We start from the raw sequence: 23856 nt of genomic DNA on the forward strand, positions 1-23856 counted from the left end.
GTTCGGCTGAGTTCTTTATCTCTTCATTTGATGTTCTAGGGTTTCAGGATTGTTGATTCTCTGTTTGGCTTCGTTTTTCGGATCTTTGTTGTAGAGGGACAGCGTGGTGCTTCTGCCTAGAGCGCCATCTTGCCGGACCCTCCGTGAAACTATTTTTAAGAACATTTTTTTAACAGGTAAATGTAGGTTAATAGATTATTGCATATTTACTATTGCTTAATTGTCAAACTGAACATAATTGCGGGGATTTAATAAAATTATTCCAAAATATCCAGGTAACAGCACAGTAGGTTAGATGGAGAAAGATAAATGACAACAATGTGTCAGTGCCTACCCTGCCGAGTGTGATTTTAGTCTAATTGTCACATATGGGAAAGAAAACAGAGTGAATAAAACAATACTTACATAATTAATCAAATTAGATGCTTTTGATAGAGAAAGATCCTTTAAATAATTTGATACAAATGTAAACATGATCTCCATTGTATAATACAAAAGAACTTTAAAAAAAATTATTGCTTTATTGGGATATGCTAAATTTTTTTCAGATGCAGTGCCTTCATAAGCCACTTGAGATGAAACTCCAAAATACCATTCACGTATCTGAAGATGGATTCTAAGGTATTGTGAATCATAAGAGTAAAACATGTGAAATTATCTGGGGAAAAGTCCCGGAGGGAGAAGGAAGCCACAGAGACTGAGCATACAGACAGAAGAGTGAAAATTAAACCGTAGTGACTAACAGAAATCAACAGATCCAAGAGGGGACTTGAGGGAGGGGGGATAACTATGTAATGAGCAATTTTGTATTTAATAAATTAAATAATTAAAATTAAAATACTGTGGGGGTTTGCAAGGTGAAGCCTTTTCGCTATCTCCCCTATGAAATCCTCAGTGAATTCTATATTGCTCAGGAATGGTTTTATGTGAATCAATGTATTTGAAAAGATACTTTGAGTAAATATAAAGTCTGAGGTTTAGAAAATATGGGACGGAAAAAAAAATAGGGAGAACATGGTTACCTTAATATCTGTGAATCTGTTGAACTATCACCGAGAAGCTCAGCATTTGGAAATAAAAGGTATGAGTCAGAGCACATCAGAACAATCTGACCTGCTTCCAACTGAGAGAGGAAAGTAAGTTAGCTAACAGTGGGGTTTCTTGATATGATGGCTATTTACTCCTCAACCAAAGCCATTTGCCATTGGGTCAACTCTGACTCCTGAGTAGAACTGTGCTCAGTAGGGTTTTCAAAGGCTGACTTTTCAGAAGTATATCGCCAGGCCTCTCTTTCGAGGTGCCTCTGGGTGGACTAACATCCAACCTTTTGGTTAGTAGCTGAGCGCCTTAATCATTTGCACCCAGGGACTCCATCCACTCCTCAACCCCCCTCCAAACCCAATTTTAACTTTGGGGAAACAAAAAGAAAATCCGCACTGGCACTGGGAAGTAAGAAAGGGGCATGTTGGTCCACGTTTCAAGGAATGTTTGCTGTTGATTAAGCATAGCAGACAAAACTGAAGGAAAACGCTGAGGGCCCAAACAGATCTCTTCCCAGAAGGTGGTATGATGTCATGGCAAGAACCAGGATGGAGATAGAAGGCTCTCGGAAGTGTCCTTGACCACAGCCCTTATTTTGCAGAAATGAGAACTGATGGTTAGGCCACATGGAAACAGATGGAAGACACAATAACTAGAAATGATTTTGAAAATGTATTCTTGATTTCATTCAACAAATATTTGCAATCCATATTGTAGACGCTAGAAAGGAAGCAGTAAACAAGGCAAACTGTTCTGAATCTTCCATTCTTATGGGGAAGATAGACAATAAACAAATCAACAAAAAAACCAAACGAGTAAAGAATGTGATTGAAGGAAATACCATCTGTGCTGTGAATGAAGACAAGCATGGTAACGAGACAGAAAGTGAGTAGGTGACCACAGAAGGTCTCTAAAGAGGTGGTATTTGAGTAAAGGCCTGAGTGGTGTGAAGAAAGAGCCCTCCGAAAATGCTGAGAAAGATATTTTGGGAGCAAAAAAGGCCGATGGAGCTCTGAATGTAAAGAGGCTCAGGTTATAAAGAGTGTAATTCCGAGAACTGCGAGAAGGACATGTGTCTGGAGGGGAGGAAGAAGAAAAAGAGTTCTCTAAGAATATTAGCATTTGAAAGCAATAGAGCACCTAAAGGTAGCTGACTTCTTATAACTGAAAGCATCAAGAAATCTGGCTCTCTCACTGCTGAGACAGGAAGCAGGAAAAGAAAAGAGATTGACTAACCCTGAAGTGGAGATGAGCATAACCCGAAAAGCTGATGCAGAGCTGTGACTTCACTGAATCTACAGAGTAACCTTCCAAAGGGACAGTTCTTTCCTAGGTGTGTTTCTGAACCAGGCTCTGCACACTTTCTAAAAGCCGATGGCTCACTGAGATTATCTTAATCATTGTTCTGGTTTAAGATCTTCAAGGAGGATTTGACAGCATTCAAGACCCTGGAAAGGAGATTTAAAGAAGGTAGTCTTAATCCTAAGTGCACATTAGAATCACCTGGCAAGCTTATAAATATATTCATTTATTTACATTTATCCATACATGTTTGGACTCCACTTTAGAAAAATCAACTCAGAATTTCTGGAGGGTGAGGCCTGGTCATGGACATATTTTCATGTCTTTTTTGTTTATTGTTGTAAATTAAGTGAAAGTTTACATTTCAAGTTAGTCTCTTATACAAAAATTTATATATACATTGTTAGGTGACCCTAATTGCTCTCCCTATACTAGGACAGCACACTCCTCCTTTCCACTCCTAATTTCCTGTGTCTATTCAACCAGCTCCTAACCCTGTCTGCCTTCTCATCTCACCTCTGGACAGAAGCTGCCCATTTAGTCTCATGTATCTACATGAGCTAAGAAGCACACTCTTCAAGAGTATCATTTTATGTCCCACGGTCCAGTTCCACCTTTGTCTGAAGCATTGGCCTCGGGAATTGTTTTAGTTCTGGGCTGACAGGGAGTCCGGGGGCCATGCTTTCCGGGGTTCCTCCAGTCTCAGTCAGACCATTAAGTCTGGTCTTTTTACTAGAACTTAAGTTCTGCACCCCACCTTTCTGCTGCTCCATCAGGGACTCTCTGTTGTGTTCCCTGTCAGGGCGGTCATTGGTGGTAGCCGGGCACCATCTAGTTCTTCTGGTCTCAGGCTGATGAAGTATCTGGTTTATGTGGCCCTTTCTGTCTCTTGGGCTAATACTTTCCTTGTGTCTTTGGTGTTCTTCATTCTCCTTTAGCCCAGGTGGTTAGGACCAATTGATGCATCTTAGATGGCTGCTTGCAAGCTTTTAAGAACCCCATACGCCACTCACCAAAGTAGGATGCAGAACATTCTCTTAATAAACTTTGTTATGCCAATTGACCTAGATGTCCCCTGAAAGCATGGCCCCCAGACCCTCGCCCCTGCTACTCTGTCTCTCAAAGTGTTTGATTTTATTCAGGAAACTTCTTAGCTTTGGTTTAGTCCAGTTGTGTTGACTTCCCTGTAGTATATGCTGTCCTTCCCTTCATCTAAGATAATTCTTGTCTACTATCTAGTTAGTAAATAACCCTCACCCTCCCTCCCCACCCTCGTAACCATCAAAGAATGTTTTCTTCTGTGTTTAAACCTTTTTTTTGAGTTCTTATAATAGTGGTCTTATACAATATTTGTCCTTCTGTGACTGAATTCACTCAGCATAATGCCCTCCAGATTCCTCCATGTAATGTTTCACGGCTTCATCGTTGTTCTTTATCATTGCGTAGTATTCCACTGTGTGAATATACCATAACTTTTTTATCTATTCGTCCATTAATGAGCACCTAGGTTGTTTCCATCTTTTTGCTTTTGTGAACAGTGCTGCAATGAACATAGGTGTGCATATATTTATTCGTGTGATAGCTCTTATTTCTCTAGGATATATTCCAAGGAGAAGGATTGCTGGATAGTATGGTACTTCTATTTCTAGCCTTTAAGGAAGCACCAAATCGATTTCGAAAGTGGTTGTGCCATTTTATATTCTCATGGGCATATTTTTAAATTTCCCTAAGTGATTCTAATATACAGCCTCAGTTAAGAACTGGTGTTTTAGGAGAATTTTTTTCATTTGGAACAATACTGACCTTGTATAAAATTCTCTGTCCAAGATAAGTACCCAGAAAAAGGAAAGGTGAATTAAACTATAATAAGTAAAGACACAACATCATCAACAACAAATCCTGAAAATATTCCATTAAAAAATGAGAAGAGAAGCAGAGGGGGCCGAGTGTGGGTGAAGAAGGGTGGGGAGTGGGGAAGTGAATGTCACAAATTACCAGAGCTCTGCAGCCCCTCAGGAAGAAGCAAAGATGGTGCACGGAGCCAGATTTCTGTGCTAAAATCATTGGAGGAAATCAAGTGTGTCCTCATTCAAGACCATGCATAGTCTTTATTAAAGGAAAAGAAAAATGTGGTGGGGCTTTGATTGCAAAAAACTGGGTGTTGACTGCGGCTCACTGTGCCCTGGACAAAAGAACCAAGGTCATTCTTGGAGCTCACACAAGAAACAATACTGAGCCAGAAAACCAAATTATGTCCATTAAGAAACAGATTGCCTATCCATGCTATGACCCAGACACACCTGAGGGTGATCTTAAACTTGTACAGCTGAACAAAAAAGCGAAACTTAATAAAAATGTGGCAATCCTTCCCCCACCTAAAAAAGGGGAGGATGTGAAGCCAGGAACAGTGTGCCGAGTTGCAGGGTGGGGGAAGTTTCACAATAATTCACCTCAGCCTTCAGATACTCTGAGAGAAGTCAGTATCACTGTCATAGACAGAAAAATCTGCAATGATGAAAAGCACTATAATTATAATCCTGTGATTGGACTGAATATGATTTGTGCCAGAAGCCTCAAAGGTGGAAAAGACACATGTAATAGAGATTCTGGAAGCCCTTTGATATGTGACAGTATTTGCAGAGGCAGCACTTCCTTCGGCCTTCGAAAGAAATGCGAGACCCTCGAGGACTTGGCGCCTATGTTCTTCTCTCAGAGAAATACCTCACGTGGATAACTAAGACTACCAAGGGGAAACCTTGGATAACTAAGAATATCAACGGGACAGCTTAGATAACTATCTCATTTACTGTCATTTCTTAATTTTACTATAAATAAAATCAATTTGTACGACTAAAAAAAATGAGAAGATTAAGAGAATGAGTAGACAACCCACAGATTGGGAGAAAATATTTGCAATATACATATGTAAAGATGGACTTGTGTCCAAAATACGAATGAATTCTTAAAACTCAAAAATAAGAAAAGAAATGGCACAATTAAAAAATGGGCAAAAAATCTGAACAGACACCTAACCAAGGAAGATATACAGATGGCGCATAGACATAAGAAAAGGTGCTCAAAATTTTATGTCATTAGGGAAATGCAAATTAAAACAACAATGAGATACCATTACACAGCTATCAGAATGGCTAAAGTCTAAACCATTTGTCAAATTATCTGATGAGAATGTGGAGCAACCGGAACTCTCACTGCTGGCAGGAGTCCAACATGGCAAGGCCACTTTGGAAGACAGTCTGGCAGTTTCTTACAAACTTAAACGTAAGCTTACCATACAATTCAGTAATTGTGCTCTTAGGTATTTACACAAATGAGTTGAAAACTATGATCACGCAAAAAAACTTCCTCTGAATATTTATAGCAGCTTTATTTATAATTTCCCCAAAATTGGAAGCATTTAAGATGTCTCTCAATAGATGAATGGATAAATAAACTGTGGTATATGCATACAATGAAGCATTACTCAGCAATAAAAATAAATGAGCTATCAAGCCAAGAAAAGACATGGAGGGAACTTAAAGGCATATTGTGAAGTGAAAGGAGCCAGTCTGAAAAGTCTGCATCCTATACGATTCTAATTATAAGGCATTTGGGAAAAGACAAAACTGTGGCCCTGGTGGCATAGTGGTTAAGTGCTATGACTGCTAACCAAAGGGTCGGCAGTTCAAATCCACTAGCCACTCCTTGGAAACTGTATGGGGCAATTCTACTCTGTCCTATAGGGTTGCTATGAGTCAGAATTGACTCTACGGCAATGGGTTTGGTTTTTTGTTTCTATGGAGACAGTAAGAAGGTCAGTGGTTGCCAGGGATGGGATAGGAGGGATGAATAAGTGGAACTCAGGCATTTAAGACAGTGAAACTATTCTGTATGATACTGTAGTGATGGAAACATTATCATTTCAAAAACCATAGAAACCATAGAACTATGCAAGCGTTCCTGGGTGGTGCAAAGGTTAATGTGTTTGGCTGCTAACCGAAAGGTTGGAGGTTCAAGTACACCCAGTAGTGCCTTGGGATAAAGCCTGGTGATCTACTTCCAAAATATTAGGTACTGAAAATCTTATGGAGTACAATTCTACTCTGACACACCTGGGAACTTCATGAGTCAGAATCGACTCGATGGCAACAACAATGTACAACAACAAAAAGTGAACTCTTATGTAAACTATGAGCTTCAGTTAAAATGATGTATCAATATTAATCAATTGTATAAAGTGTACCACACTATCGCAAGAGGTTAATGAGGGAAACTGAGGGGGAGGGGATGGTATATGGGAATTCTCTGTACTTTTTGCTCAATTTTTCTATAAACTTAAAACTACTCTAAAAAAAAAATCAATCAAAAAAAAAAAAAAAAAAGAGACCATGTTTCAGTTCTTAATGTATCCCTCAGGAAATGTCTGTTATTATTTGTAGTGGTTATACCATTTCACAATTTCATAAACAATGGTTAATAGTCCAAGTATATCCAAAAAAAAAAAAAAAAAAAAAAAAGGGTAGGGGGGTTGAACCTCTTACTAGAAAGGAAAGGGAAGATAATAGTTCTGCCAAAGGGGTAATACAGGAAACTAAGTGAGACTTCAGCTTTATGATCTAAATAAAATGTAAGAAAACTTGGTAGCTATGAAAAAAGAGATATAAAATTAGATTAAAACAATATACAGGTTAAAAAAACATATTTGAAGAGGAAAAGTTAGAAAACCAACAAGATCATCAAAAAGAAATGTTTCTGGATAAAGTGGAATTGCCACTGTAGAATTTTTCGTTTATTTTCAAACCAAATTTATTTTCAGAGAAATCTGCCACTACATTACTTTATTGTGTCCATAATATTTTAAAAAATATTTTATTTAGATATAACTGACGCTGCATAAACTCATCGTTTTTGAAGTGAGTGTAAAATTGAGTTGTTTTTCAGCATATTTACAAGGCTGTGTAATCATCACCATTATACAATTCCAGAATATTTTTGTCACCCCAAAAAGATACCCCATAACCCTAACCAATCATGCTCCAATAGCCCCTCCCCCCAACCCTTGGAAATCGCTAATGCACTTTCTATGAATTTTCCTATTCTGGATATTTCACATAAACCGAATCATATACTATGTGGTCTTTTGTGTCTGGCTTCTTTTACTTGACATATTTTCAAGATTCATCCATATTGTAGCATGTATTGTTACTTCATTTTTATGACTGAATAATATTTCATTGTATAGATACGCCACATTTATTTATCCATTCATCAGTTGATGGGCGTTTGAATTGCTTCTACGTTTTGGCTATTATGAATAACGATGCCATGACCGTTCCTGTACAAATTTTTGTGAGAACATAGGTTTTAATTTCTCTTGTGTATGTGATTAAGAGTGGAATTTCTGGGTCATATGGTAACTCTATGTTTAACTTTTTGAGGTACTGACCAACTGTTTTCCAAAGTGGCTGTGACATTGTAAATTCCTACCAGCAAAGCGCGAGGGTTCCAACTTCTCTGCATCCTCTCCAACTCTTGTTGTCTGTCTTTTTTTATGATAATTTAAGCGAGAATGGAATATCATCTTACTGGGGTTTTGATTTCCATTTTCCTAATGACTAATCATGTTGAACGTCTTTTCATATGCTTATAGGCCACTTGTATACCTTCCTAAAGAAATGTTTGCTTAAATCCTTGACCAACTTTCTAGTGGGTTATTTATCTTTTTTTATTGAATTACAAGTGTTCTTTATATATTCTGGATACTAGACCTTTTTGGATATATAATTTGCAAATATCATCTCCTATTCTGACGATTATCTTTTTATTTTCTTGATAGTATTCTTTGAAGCAAAAAAAAAAAGGTTTTTTAATAAAGTCCAATAATCTTTTTGTAAATTTTTCATTGGTTGCTTGTGCTTTGTGTGTCATATCTAAGAAACACTACCCAAGTTCATGATGATTTACACCTACTTTTTCTTTTGAGGGAGTCCCTGAGGGATGCATACGGTTAACCCACCCAGCTGCTAACTGATAGGGTGGAAGTTCCAGTCTACCCAGAGGTGCTTCAGAAGAAAGGCCTGACAATCTATTTCTGAAAAATGAGTCACTGAAAACCCTGTGAAGCACAGTTCTACTCTGACATGCATGGTGTTGCCACAAGTCAGAGTCTACTCGACAGTAACTGACTTTCTTCTAAGAGTTTTATACTTTTAGTTCTTAAATTTTGGTCTTTAATCCATTTAGGTTAGTTTTTGTATATGTTGTGATGTAGGAGCCCTGGTGGCATAGTGGTTGAACAGAAAGATTTGCAGTTCAAATTCACCAGCCACTCCTTAGAAATCCTATGGGATAGTTCTACTCTGTCCTATAGGTTTGCTATGAGAGTTGGAACTGACTCCACCGCAACAGGTTGTCATGTAAAGAACCAACTTTATTCATTTGCATGTAAATCTATCTGGTTGTTTCAGCAACACTTTTTCCCCAATTAATTGTTTTATCACCCTTGCAGAAGATGAGTTGTCCTTAGTTGTATGGATTTATTTCTGGACCCTCATTTCTATTCCACTAATTTATTTGTCTATCCTCAGGCCAGTACCTCACAGTTTTGATCACTGTAGCTTTGGTAATAAGTTTTAAAATCAAGTAGTGTGAGTCCTCTAACTTTATTATTATTATTATTTTGTAAGATTGTGTTGGTTATTCTGGGTCCCTTGAAAATTCCATATGAATTTTAGAATTAGTTTGTCATTTCTGAAAAAAAAAAAAAAAGCAGTGAGATTTTGATAGGGATTGCATTGACTCTGCAGATAGCTTTGGAGAGTATTGCCATGTTAACACTATGAAGTCTTCCAATTCATGAACTTGGAAAGTCTTTCCATTTATTTAGATCTTCACTAATTTACTTAAATGATGTTTTTTAGTTTTCAGTGTGCAGGCCTATGCTTCTTTTATTAAGTTCATTCATGAGACTTTTATTCTTTGTGATGTTATTGTAAATGGAATTGTTTTTTAATTTCATTTTTGGATTATTCACTGCAAACATACAGAAATACAACTCCTTCTTGTTTATTGACCTTGAAGGCTTCAACCTTGATGAACTCATTTATTAGCACTAATAGGTTGTGTGTGTGTGTGTGTGTGTGTGTGGTTTTCTATATTCAAGATCATGTCATCTACACATAGAGATAATTTTATTTCTAATTGTCCTGTCCAGAACCCCCAGTGTAAACACTGAATAGAAGTAGTAAGAACGGACATCCTCGCCTTGTTTCCGATCTTAGGAAAAAAGCATCCAGTTTTTCACCAGTAAGTATGATGCGAGGTCTGACTTTTTTTGCAGACACTCTTTATATTCCTGGTATGTTGAATATTTTTATCACAAAAAGGTATTGGATTCTGTCAAATGTTTTTTCTGCTTCATATAATTTTTGTCCTTTAGTCTGTTAACATAGTATATGGCTTACTTTCCTTATGTTCAACCGACCTTAAGTTCCTAGGATAAATTCCACTCTGTTATGACATAGAATCCTTTTCACATGTGCTGAATTCGATTTGCTAGTATTTTATTGAGGATTTTTGCATCTATATTTATAAGGGATATTGGCCTGAAGTTTTATCTTTTCATGATACCTTTTTCTGGTTTGGATATAAGGGTAATACTGGCTTCATAGAATTGGAGCTGTTTTCTGCTGTTCTTATTTTTTGGAAGAATTTGTGAAGTATAGGTGTTACTTCTTTAAGCGTTCAATAGAAATCACTAGTAAAGCTGTCTGATCCCGGGCTTTTCTCCTAGGAAGGTTTTTCTTTTTTTTTTTTGGATGACTCATTCAACTCCTTTACCTGTTTGTTAGAGGTTTGTTCAGATTTTCTGTTTCTTCCTGAGCGAGTTTCAGTAGTGTTTTTCTAGGAATTTGTCATTTCATGTAGATTACCTATGTGTTGGCATATAATTGTTCGTGGCATTTCCTTATAATCCTTTTTACTCAGGAAGGCCAGTATAATGTTCCTCTTTCATCCCTGATTTTACTAATTTGAGTCTTTTCTCTTTGGTCGGGTAGCCCTGGCGGCACAGTGGGTAAAGCCCTTGGCTGCTAACTGAAACGTCGGCAGTTGGAAACCACCAGTGGCTCAGTGGGAGAAAGATGTGGCAGTCTGCTTCTGGAAAGATTTACCGCCTTGGAAACCCTATGGGGTATTTCTACTCTGTTCTATAAGGTTGCTATGAGGCTACAGGTTTTTGGTTTGGTGTCTCTTTTGTCTGGAGCAGTCTTATCAGAGTCACCTAGAAATTTGAAAGACTTAAAGTGACTCCCTGTACCAGGCAGAAATCAGTGAAAAGAAACCTCCAAATATATCAATAAATATTTATGATATTTCTACTATGTACCAAGAATTCTGTCAAATAAATCAAACTACGTCACACTTAAACACGAGAACCCTATGAAGCAGGAATTATTTTCACCCCCATTTGACTGATGAGAAAACGGAAGTGCAGGGCGCGAAAGCACCTTGTCAAAGTCAGAAAGCTAGTGTGAAGCAGTACAGTATTTTAACTTCATGGATGCTTTTTCCATTGTTCTTGTTTTACCTAATAGAGCATTCCGTGTGTGAGTCTTACTTTCAGTTGTGAAGTTTTCAGATGTATAACACTTTATTCATTCTGTTAATGATAAAAGATAAGATAAAGAGATCACTTTGAGGACAGAAGTGTCCTGACCCAAGCCATGGTATTCTCAATTGTCTCAGATGCATACGAAAGCTGGACAATGAAAAAAGAAGACAGAAAAATTGATATATGTGAATTGTGGTGTTGGGGGAAAATATTAAGTATATCATGGACTGCCAGAAGAAGAAGCAAATCAACCTTAGAAGAAATAAAACCAGAATGCTCCTTTGAAGGGAGGATGGTGACACTGTCTTGCTTACTTTAAACACATCGTCAGGAAAGTCCCTAGGAAAGAAGTAACACCTATACTTCACAAATTCTTCCAAAAAATAAGAAGACCAGAAGACAGCGCTAATTCTATGAAGCCAGTATTACCCTTATATCCAAACCAGAAAAAGGTATCATAAAAAGATAAAGACAGAACTGTACTTCCGTAGGATTTTCAAGGCTGTGACCTTTTGAAGGCAGATAGCCAGGTCTGTCTCCAAGGTGCCTCTGGGTGGGTTCAAGCAGCCAACTTTGAGGCTAGTGTTCAATCACTTAATTGTTTGCACCACCCAGGGAACGTAGACTATGACAGAAGCATTTTTAGTCTTCCCATTTATCTAGAATTACAAACGTGTGTCTGAGCTGAATGCTGGCAAAGACATTAATAGGAAACAGAAAAGAAAGAAAGAAAAGAGGGAGGGAGAAAGAGAGAGGGAGGGAGGGAGACAGAGAAACAGAGAGAGAAAGGAAGGAAGGAAGGAGGGAGGGAGGGAGGAAAGAAAGGAGAGAAAACATTGGTGGAAATAGAAAATTTCTTGAAATAAAATTAAAACATTTGGAGAGTAGGGATGCTACTTCACTTTTGAACTCAGTAAGGACGGCATTCGCTTAACCAGGATGAAATGACTAAGGCCGGGAGGATCAGAGAGGTGAAATGTTGACTGCGCTTCTCTGGCCCTTGTGAGGCAAAGGTTACGCTCTCTTCCTTTGACATATTCCCTACCGTTTTTCTCCTGATATATGAGCCATTTTGTTCAAGATACTTTCCGGAGGCGCTCTCTAAAAAGATTCCAAGTGACCTCCACTGGTTTGCTCTTTCTTCCCTGTTTCCCCATGATGAGACCCCTCTTGAAATCCTGATGGTGCAGGCTGGGGTGCACACCGCCAACTGTGACGACTGCTAGGTCAACCTCATGTCGAGAAGCTGGATTAATCCTGTCAGTTCTTGTAAGGACTACCTGTTACAATGCTCCTAATTAGCTTACCGACTATTTAGAGAAGGCTCTACTGATTTCTCGGTCGTTCTGCCATTATTGAGTGAGCTACTGCTGAACCAAATTTATTCTTTTTAATGACGAGGTCATTATCACACTTATTAGTCCTTAAAGCCAGCTGCTTCTTATAGAACAAAGTTGAACTTGAGAGAGAGGAGTGATGATTAATAGAGAGGGAAAGAAAAGAAGCTTTTGTGTGTCTGTACCCAAGTATTTTATTAAAAGTTTTAGCGGCTGTTCCAAGAGCAAGGTGTCTATGCCTTTAATCATTTTCATTTTAAAAACAGAACCTTATATTTCCACATTTTCAGCCATCCCAGAGGGCAGCTAGGCCAACTTTAACAACATTAATTTCTCTTTATGACAGGTCTCGTGCAGCCCCAGGTCTTCAGAACTGCCTAAAATGTCTGCAAAAGTAGATAATGAAGAGGAGATTAGAATTGTAAACAAGAACCATTTTGTAATAAAAACCATATATTTTCTCCGTTGGATTTTAGGCTGACTACTGCGGCAGGAAAAGTGTCACAAGTCATAATTGGTTGATGGCGACTGAGCATCGGTTACAGTCAGAGAGCACGCAAAGGCCAAGTCCCCCTGGCAGCCCATTAAAGACGATCTCGAACGCGTCATTGCAATTTAGTTGTCCTAATGTGTCTCTTTCATTTGATGTTTCATTGAACCGCCTGATGAAAATAGCTTGCGTATTACAACTTCCCAGGCCGGTCCCCGACTGTCTTATGCAGAGGTATTTTGCACAAGTTTAAAGGATTCCTTACTAGTGAACATGAAGGAACGTCCCTACTAACAGTCAAAGGAGACCCATGCCCAATCCTGGACGACCTTCATGAGGTTGAGGAAGAATCTAGACGGGCGAATTGAACAAAGGAAGCTCCTTCCTCACGGCTTTGTGCTTCTCCAGCGGCACCTCCCTGCTGCTATCTATCTATTCATCCCTCTTGCTGACAGGGTTTATGAGTCTGATACAATGAACTGAGAAACGGTAGATTTTCCCCAAGAAACAAAGAGTTCTTCTTTGTCTGCAGGGAATGGGGGAGCCATGTGTAAAATGTAAACATTATAGGCTGTTAAAGTCATAAAGAGGACCATCTTGTTGTCTCGAGGTCCATTGCGGCTGAGAAAGTTCATACTGTACTTAACCTTTTGTTTTACCCTCATCCTCCGTTGTACTGCCGCACGCAGAGGAAATCCGAGCACGTAATCCTCAAAACATAGCAATTTTCAATAATATTATCTTTGGTTTGCATCTCATAACTGACTTTATTATACTCAGCGGCCCATGATCCATAATCTATTCACGGAATTGAGTTTTGCAAGAGAAACAATGAAGCACAAAGGCTCTCAATTCCTTTGCATTCTTCCCCACTGAAGGTAATAATGATGATATTTATGTTTTCAATTAGCTAGAACTTACTCCATATTTGTATGATTTTCTTTTCAGAATTGGCTATGGTGTAATAGCCCATGTTTCAAAAAGACAATAGATAGCTATTTCAAAGAAGGCTAGAGTGAGATCCCCGATACCTTCATTTTGAAGAGAAAAGAGAGAGCACATCATGTTTTATAGACTACTCTTTTAAGATTACGGTGTCTAAAATAAGGGTAGAAACCTTTTATTTACATCTATTAGCATCTGATTCTCTTCTTTGAAGCCAGGATAGAAAGGTTATCAGCTTCCTGGGTCTAGGCATTGCTTCATCACCATAGTGGGATCAGAGTTAGACGCGAGTATTTCAGATGGGCTGGAGTCACAGGACCCGTTCTGAGACAGGGCTCACTCGGGCTTGATACAAACTGAAAGACAAAAAAATGAGCACTCGTCTATTATTCAGGCACCTGTCCAGAGGTTAGGGGAGAAAGAAAATCTGCTTGTGTCGATTTAGCCTAAGAAAGCAGAGAGAACCACCTTGCCTTCTGGGTCTAATAAGATGTGAACGGGGGCAGAAGTAATGAGCATTACACTGTATTTTTCATGTAAAAGACTGAGAAGCAACACGCCCTGCACACCGGCAGTGATTCTAGTCATTTTCAAATGAAAGGGGCTATTTGTTTCCAAATTACGGCAGCCACTGGAATGCATACGTTTATGGCTCAGAAATCCTCATTTTGTGAAGTAAAATTACCTTTCGGTAATTTAGTCACTGCAGGCTTTCTCCTGCTGACTGGTCAGAAGCTATCAGATAGCTTGCAGCTGCCGGCTGAAGCTCGACCATTTTTTTTTTTTTTTCCCTAGGACAGGCAGTTAGTAGAGCCATCATTGTGGCATCTGTCATCCTGCTAGGCCCAAATTGTTTTCTATGATGGATGTCACAGTCTGTATGATCAAAATAGAAGCCCTGCTGCTTTTAATTGCAAAATCGGAGTACTTGCACATTTGTTATTATGCGGAGGTTATTACCTCACACAAAATGAATTAACAGGTGAAAATAATTGATGAGCAGCATCTAGGGAATTTTAGCCTCTTCAAAGAGACTTTGTCATTATGGCATAATGAATGTTCTGAGCCATATCTGCGGGGGGCAGCATGAGACCACCGAAGATCTGCTCAGATAGATGATAAATTCTACTGAGTTCTGCTGTAATGCTGCCTACATTTACTCAGCAATTAGCTTAATAGGCCTCCATGATTCATGAGAACATACTGAGAATTTTTAAATAAGTTTGTCCCATCAATCTATAAATTAAGCTACTTACCTCAGCTTTCTTCCCGAGGTGATGGAAAACATTACGGAGCGAGACTTTCTGAAACAAAGATGACATAGGATAGGGATTTGGGTTTCAGAAATAACTGCCTAAATACTGCTGGCCTCTCAAATAACTCCTCTTCCTCTCTTCCAATAGCTCTTGGAAAGCACCTCACCGAAGTCTGTCCAAATATAGTTTTAAGAGTTTCCCAGCACCGGGAGACTCTGCATTTGTCCTGTGAAGTAAATCGTTTAAGCATTGTGCAAGCTGAAGTAATTGCTGTTGGCTTTCTGACCACTTTTCCTTTCAGATTTGGTCATTTTTCAAATTCATTCAGCCCCTAAGTGCATCCAGAGTGATGGAGTCCAGCCATCTCCCCCTTTCCTCGTGACATCCCGAAACTGCAGAGGGGTATCTCTGTCACCGCGAACTCTAGTCCAACATCACCTTAGCAGCACAGAGGCCACCTTCCCTGTACTATCCCAGTGTAGCCAACAAGCTGGAATATATTGCTTTCTGTGTGTACCTAACCAGGTTGAGTACAGTAGTTGTAAGATGATCAACGTAAATGTTGCAAGAGTGTCAAAATATTATCAAGGACTGTAGACGACCAGTTAAAGGAAGAAAAAGGAAAAAAGAAAAAAAACATCTATTGCTGAACAAATCATGATCATGGTTTTCCATAATAGTATATTGTTCACAAACTATATACCTCCAAATTTCAAGGAAAAAAAAACTAAATTAATTGTGCATACTATTTTAAGGAATATATGTCAACTCTATCTTGAGACTAAGATAATCTTTAGTAAAAAATAAATAAATAAGGAGAGAAAAAGGCAAGGGAAAGACAGTGGTAAATTTTGAGAAATTAGAAGCTCAGATACAAGAGTGGCATCTTTAAAAACCAGCTGTATTCATTTTTAAGTGACAAGGAGTTTTATCATAGAGTCAAACTAGAGTGATTAGTCCATATATCCAGGAAACATGCATTATTTAACCATTGTTCTTGTTACTTTTGTGAGCCATACACACACACACACAAATACAAACACACACTCCTCCCCAAAAAGTCAGTAACATCTTTGTAAAGTATCTTTTCTACCCTATCAAGTAGTATTTAAAGACTACGTGGTGCTACCCTTGTCCTAAGCTAAAATAAAATGCATATTTGGGGCTTGCGATTGTTATTGAGATGACTCTTTTTACAGGGTGAATATATATTTACATGAAATATGTCATTCTTTTCAGATTTACTGTTGGCATTTTGGTATTTAAGGGGATATAATATCAAAGGGTCTCAATAACGGGAAGAAAAATACATGGCAAGAAAATATAATGAATGCAAGGCAAGTAGTGGATTGCCCCACGTGTGAAGCGGACTGTGGTAACTCCTCGCAGGCTGCATGTCACTTGCTGAGATATTTTTCATAAACCTTCACATGCCTGCATTTATCTTCAGTATAAACCCCAAGATGAATTCTCCAAAGACATTAACAATAGATAAATGCTTTTGAAACAAAATAGTCTATTTGAGAAATCTGTTACAAAGGTACAAGGCTGTTATACAATCGGACTTCAACTGTGCGCATAAAGCATGACGCCATCCTGTGATATTACTTGATTGTTTGGTCTGAACCTTCATGTAGAGCAAAATGACCCCAGATTTAGAGGTGAAGGTTGCACAATTTTGATAACTGTTTCATTGAGATTATATTGGCCTATTGTTATGAAATACTGTAAAAACACTCAAGGGATTCCAACTTGAACAACAACAAAAATGCAGGTGAAAAATTGAATTTTTTAAAAAATTTCATGTTAATGAAGGTTGGATACAACTTTTGAAATTTGCTAATAAATACATCCCAAAATCATGTTCAGAACACAAACCAAAGAGCGATAGATTACACAATTTGATTTCTCAGAAAGCTTTACACAAACAAACAGATGCGCCTTATACAAAATGAAGAACCCCGGGCTTGGGTGTGTTTTATGATAGCTTTATGAGAAATGACACAGGCCTAGAGTGCAGTAGAACTGGCTCTAAAGCAAATTCAGCTGCTTTTTTCTCGTCTGTTCTTTTTTTTTCTGTATATAATATGTACAGAAGTACAAATGTTTAGTCGGTGTCTAGTGACTACAAAGAGTATTCACAGCAGTATATGTGTTTACCAAAGAAATTGTGTTTCAGATGAGAAAATCTGATGTTCTTTTTTAACAACTATAGAATGTGAAGCAGTAAGAATAGGGAAAAGGATATTTGTTTTATTCATGGGCCATTGCAAAATAATTCTCGTGTGTCGTAGGGGTTGGTGAGCTCATGGAGTCTGACTCACTGACTTACCAGACAGATCTATTTCCAGGAAAGGAAAAGTTTTTTGTTGATAATTTAATGAGAATGCAAATAATTTCTCTTGATGATGCTAAAGTTTTGGTAGTATCAGTCTGCAGCTAGCATGCTCTGAATTCTGTGTAATTAAATGGAATTGGATCTTGGACCTTGCTTTCTGTAGACGGCGCTGGTCTCTGAGTAATATCCCATTCAAACACCTCAGTCTGATGTATTACATTAATAGATCATCAGAAGCAGTTGTCATTCCAATGATGTATTAGTGCAATACACGAGAATGAGATCACTGACGACGTATTTAGTACTCACAAGATGGCAGCGTCCAAAGAAGAAATGGGCCCAGTAAGGAAGCCATTGTAATTCCAGGATGAAGTCAGTCAGCAGGCAGCACTGTGCAAGCTCCTTCGGGAGGCCAGATTGGTGTATTGATACTGAAACTAGTTCTTGAACACTGTTGCTGACACAGTGAGAGGAGAATGATTGTCCCAGTTCAAAATAACTTCCATAGGAGCCCTGGTGGTACAGTGGTTAAGTGCTTGGCTGCTAACTGAAAGGTCGGCAGTTCAAATCCACCAGCTGCTCCATAGGAGAAAGATGTGGCGGTCTGCTTCTGTAAAGCTTACAGCCTTGGAAACCTTATGGGGCAGTTCTACTCTGCCCTATGAGTCGCTATGAGTCAGAAGCGACTCGACGGCAAAGGGTTTTGGATGAACTGCAGGAAAACATACATACACGTTTGACTATCATGTGATATTGTAGCCCATGTCAATATCTATATTGGTAGAAAGCATTGTGTACTTCTAGCACTGGCTTCTGAAAAAGAAATTTTTTTTCTCATAAGTAGGATTTTTCTGGGATGATACTCAAATATATTATTGTAACAGCAGTTTTCCATCGGATCATTTATGCCAAAGGGGAAGCTTTTGCAAGTGAGTGTCTACATGCCACCAATCATGGGCACAGCTTCTGGTATTAGCTAGAGAGGCAGATATTTTAAGTTAAACATTAAACTTAGGACTCACTGTCATACATTTTCTGCTAATAGAGCTCGCAATGCCCACTATAAATGTAGATGAATTGAGACTCCCTGTGACCCCCATCTACCTCCTGCTGGGTTTTTTCTAAGAGGGTAAAAGAGAGACTTTTGAATGTTTATAACATAGGGCTAAAAAGGCGTTGTCATGCAATGGAATAGCAGTTACTGTTCACCTTCTTACAGCAGCTGATTGCATCATAAATTAAACAGTAGGGCCGGTCATCCCAGCTGTGGAAAGAATGCAGGGAGACAGCAGTCAAAGTTATTGGTGAGGAAGAGGGAGTTTTCTTCCCAGAGTCTGGGCTGGTAAGGACTGAGGGTCCCGTAGTGTGTGTGTGTGTGTGTGTGTGCGTGCGTGTGTGTGTGTGCAGTTCAGAAAGAAGGAATTGGCAGAGAAAACAAAGGGAAGGAAATAGAGGTAATAGCTTGTATGTAGCAGTTCCTTTCCTAGAAATTTAGCAACAAAAGCAGCGTTTGAAAGACTGTCCCTGATCGCCTAGTCAGGAAGGCAAAGCAGTAGTGGAAGGCAAAGCTTAATCACGGAGACAGGGAGATGCTGAAGCAGCGCTTGCTCCAATTTTCCTGGCAAGGCTGATAGTGGCTTTCTCAGACTATATTAAACAACCAAGTTTAGAGCACAGGACTACATTTGGAGGAAAAAAAGGGGAGTGCGTTCTTTTTATTAAGTAGCATTTCTACCTTCAGAAATATTTTATTTCACAGGGATCATTTCTTTCATTGGAGACTGAGAAATCACTTTGTGTTTGGGAATAATAAATAGGAATTGTATCAGTGGATTCCTGTAATGGCCTCTTTTTTCTAGAGGCTTAGAACATTTTATGTATATAAAAAAATGCATTGTCTACTTTAAATTGACAAGAAACATGATCTTGATTTGCTTAATCTATAGTTCATCTACATCTAATTCACTTTAAGAACGATTATTGCATGTGCAAGATATGTAATGCCCAGTAAATTATGCATTCTCCAAAATGTCTATTGATTTTCCAAACTATTAACTCCCCTTACTCAGTTATATTTTAGGCTTGTTAGTAACACTGCTGAATAATTATTTTATATCATATAAGGCTAAAAACGTCTTATAAATAAGTTTTTTTTTAGATTTAGTAACTAAGGCTTGGGATATAGACTTGAACCAGCAGGTGAATGAATGTCATGTAAATTTTTAAAATATATTTTATAGCACCATGAAAAGATAAAAGAAATAATGAATGAACAGAAACTGGAAATTATACATTATAGATAGAGGCCAGTTGTTTTTATATAACAATGATTTTTCACATTGGGGGATGTATCTTTGTTATTTATTAAATTATACACACACATACTTATTTTTGCCTCAAACATGTTTGCATAAAACAGATTTAATTGTTTGTCTAGAGAATTTAAGACGTCTTTAAGTTGAAAATGTACATGATTAATTCAGTAAATATTTGATTATAGACTTCCGAATTATTCAGGAATGTGTATTACCATATTTGCAAACAAAATGGCGCAACAGCGCTAACAATGGCTGCAAGGAAAACTGCTGAGATTTTCTCTGCCTTAGGCAGTAAAAATACGACTTAGACCCTGCTCCAGATTTACCCCGTCCTTTTCTTCTTTCCTCCCGTCTTCTTTCCCCCCTTTTCTCTATTCCTTATTCTTTTTTTTCTTCTTTCCTCTCTTTGTTCTTAGTGGGTTTTTTTTTGGGGGGGGGGGCGAGTACATTTAACAATACCTATAAAAAAGAAGACGTGCTTAAGCAAAAAGGACTGGAGGAGGATGGTAAGGGGGTAGGAAGGTACAGGGGCCCCTTCATCCTGTGCTGATCATGAAACGATTATTTGCCCAAAATTTTTCTAAAAGTATTTTCTAAATACTTCTAAAGTGCTGCATAATTGCAAGAATATGCTAACAGCACTTCCATGATAATAAGATGTCCTTTTCTGTAGATGGGCATACCTTGTAGCAAAGGAGGAACAAGGATATAACGTAGTCGTAAAATAGGTGATAGGGAAATGCACCATCGGAAACCTGTAATGCTCTGAGGACTGCTTTCGACAGTAGACCAAAAAGAGAGGGAAAACGTGGAAGTGCAAAAACAAATGCTAAGCTAAGCCAGCTATGTTGACAAATTAGCGGTTGAAGCTATTATCCAAACACAAAGTCATTTTAAGTACATTTTCAATACTTAAATAGTATTACGAAAGAAAGCTTTAAAATGTTTACATGCTTTTAAATTGCAGTAAATAAGAAAAGGAGAAAAAAGTCGCCACAGAAAAATGAATTCTGACCTGTCGAACATCGTGCTCTATCTATTCAGTAGCATCGAAGGTGGCATCCAATCTCAGCTGGCACCTGATATATGTTGTCGATCTAGGAAGTCACAGGAACTAGAAAATCCAGAATTCTCCTAAACTTTACAGGAGGCAAACACTAATCAAAGTCATTCTGAATGGTTTGTGATTTATTTTAAAATTTATTCTAAAGTATAAACAAATTAAACACACCATACCTAATATCTTTTTTTCCCTAAGTAAAAAACTGTTGAAGGACTTAAACATCTGCACTAGTGAAGTAAAAGATTAAATGGTTATCAAAAGGTGAAGCATGAGGGATAAGATGTCTGGTACCTGATACTAGCAAAAGGCAAAGCTGTCCCTTCCACCTGATATTAATACAGAGAGTTCTTCTTCAATTAAATTATCATTCAAAGATTTTGCTAGAAGTCCAACTAGTACTCTACCTGGCAGCATTTGCAAATAGCCTAAATAATTCTTTGCATAAATGATTTTGGCACACAATCGGCTCCATGGGCTTTTACTGATAGATCCATACTGCTGTGCCTCATGAGTTTAACAGCTGTTGCTCTGATTATCTATGTCATATGTGGCAGTTTTGTGATGATCAAGCTTATGTCTCAATTCTAATTTCCTTCTCGTACCTTGTTTCCTATTGTTTTTGTGTTATTTTCTTTTCTCCCCAATATCTATCTACTTACCTATTCTCTCTCTCTCTAAGTTTCTCTCTCTCTCTCTCTCTCTCATTTCTGTAGGAAATAGCCTAGGCTCTCCTTTTCTTTCAGCTACATAAATGTTGCCTTTTCACTTGATGGAAATTCGCCTCATCGCCTTTCTCCATCTTATCAGGCTGTCGGATCCACTCATTCTGGGAATGACTATTTCTTTTACTTTTTCCATGAGGAGTTATTTTTCCCATTACTAGCCTTCACCTTCACAGATATAAAAACCTAATTGTGCACTGTGGTACAAATGAAATCCGAAATTATCAAGTGCCAAATTAGCATTAAAAAATCATAAGACAACAAACAATAGGGCTTTTATGTGATTTTTGTAATTGCATGAAACTAGTTACTCTGGCAATAATTGTTTGTGCTTCATTAACATGCAAAATGGTTTTATAGACTAACGCACACACAGAAGAAACCATTTTTGATGAGAACTGTGCTTTGTTTAGTGTTAGACACCATTGTATTTGCTTTCCTGATATAACGGTTCTAATTAGTACCTACAGTCATCCTGAGTTTTTCAGCTTGAAGACTCTGGAAGTGACAAACGAGTCACAACTCCGTGGCATTTTTTGTCAGTACCTGTCAAAATATAGCTAAGCCTTTAGGAGTTGTGATCTAAATACTGAAAAAAAAAAAAAAGTTAATAGTCCAGAAGCAATATGTCTCTAGGTAATTTAAAAAAAAAAATTGCACATTAGCCCTTGCTTAAAAGCATAATACCATTAATGCTACCCCATTAGATGCAGCTCTGACAAAGCTGGAGTTGTCCTAATCATTTCTTAGCATTGTTTTTATTATCTAACCTTTATCTATTTGCCTGATTCATTTCATTTCCTCACAGTGATCACATAGGTGAATTTATAGCAAAATTTTAAATCAATTAATCTGCACCTGCAAACCTTTCAGAGGTGATGAGCTGTTCATTTTTGAAGCATGGCAAATACTTTTTTTTTTTTTTTTTCTGACTGCACTGAAGAAGGTGTTCAAGTGACTTTATTAGGCAAAGACTTTCTGACCCTGACTGCAAACCATGATAAAGAGAACAATTTGAGTTTAAAATGAGGAAGCATGCAGTTCCTTACTTGGGGCCTGTCTCCGGTTATGAGAGAATGTAGATTCAAAGACTTGGGAGAGGATTTCCCATCAGATTTTGAATCCCATGTCTTTCCCCTGATAAGCCAGATCCTAAAAGCCTACAGGACTATTGAGAACTAAGTTAATTACGAAATGCTGCCCTTCCAAAACCCATGATCCTGGGTTCAGATCATCAAAACAGATCAAACATACACCCTTTACTTTTGGTTACGTGACACAAAAAATGTGTGGTTTAACCTTCTTTACCAGATTGGACTCTATAAGGAGCATGTGATCACATTTTCTCTCTTTTGTTTTTTGGTACCAAACTGATGTCAGTTTTCCCCCGAATTTCTTAAGTGTTTTAGAGAAACATTCCATTTACCGTAAGTGTTTGGAATTTGCTAATTTTGCAAAACTGATTCATCAAATTAGTTGTTGTCCTCGTTGTTACCAGTTGCTGTTGAGTCCATTCGGACTCATGGCGACCCACGTGTTACAGAGCAGAACTGCTCCAGAGGGTTTCCTTGGCTATAATCTTAATGGAAACAGATCACCAGGCCTTTTTTTCTGTGGTGTCACTGGCTGGGTTTGGACCCCCAACCTTTACGTTAGCAGTTGAGTGCAAACATTTGCACCAACTAGGGACCTCATCAAGTTAGTAATCTACCAGTTAGAGTTGACTAGTTGACCAGAGGCTATAGAAAGGAGGAAAGAATTTTCTAGAGTGTTATAGCTTCAACTCGTTTCTCCTTAAAATTTACCACAAATGGCTTATAGTAATATCATGTAATACTTTAGTATTAGAAAAGAAAATCAACTTAATGTAATTATAGTATCATCCAAATGATTCTGGATTCTCTACAGTTAAATATTAAACAAATTCATATAATAGATGCATATTTTTAAAGACATACATACTCGCCCAATTTCTGGAAGGATGTGAATTTGAGATACCTCAAGTAAGGTTTTTACATTAAAGAGTTTCTGTCTGCTTCTTTCTCAAAGTACTTTTAATGAACGTTTTCTCGAAGTTTACTTTATGTAGTACATGCCAAGTCTCAGTCTTGCCATGTCTGCAACTATTCTCATCCTCCCCGCTGCTAGAGTTTCAAGGCAACTCTACTTTTCTAATTTTTATAATTCAAATGATATATGTTGACAAAAAATTCCTTGTGTCCTTTAATATTCTGGACACAAATAACTGTTGAAAAATTTCTGAGAGCTTATGATTTTTTTTAGCTACAGAGAACTTAGAAATGACAAATGAAATGAATTGGTTTGACTGATCTGTTTTGTAGTGAGAATTAGTGAGCGAAAGTTTAGACAAACAAAATAATTAACAAATAGAGAGCTCTTGAAAGTCTTACATCCACCTCCCAACCAACATAATTA

At 38.0% G+C, this 23856-nt stretch overlaps 1 protein-coding gene across 1 annotated transcript; it reads left to right on the forward strand.

Annotated features, from left to right (window-relative positions):
- Positions 1 to 1014: 1014 nt before the first annotated feature.
- On the forward strand, positions 1015 to 5133 carry LOC101345573 (granzyme A-like). Its single transcript, XM_012558262.1, is given in 4 exon segments — positions 1015 to 1081; positions 1759 to 1926; positions 4389 to 5015; positions 5018 to 5133. Coding segments are annotated over 4 exon segments (978 nt in total).
- The last annotated feature ends 18723 nt before the right edge of the window (positions 5134 to 23856 follow it).

The sequence above is a fragment of the Trichechus manatus genome, unplaced genomic scaffold (genome assembly GCF_000243295.1).
Source record: "Trichechus manatus latirostris isolate Lorelei unplaced genomic scaffold, TriManLat1.0 scaffold00152, whole genome shotgun sequence".
Classification (NCBI taxonomy): domain Eukaryota; kingdom Metazoa; phylum Chordata; class Mammalia; order Sirenia; family Trichechidae; genus Trichechus; species Trichechus manatus.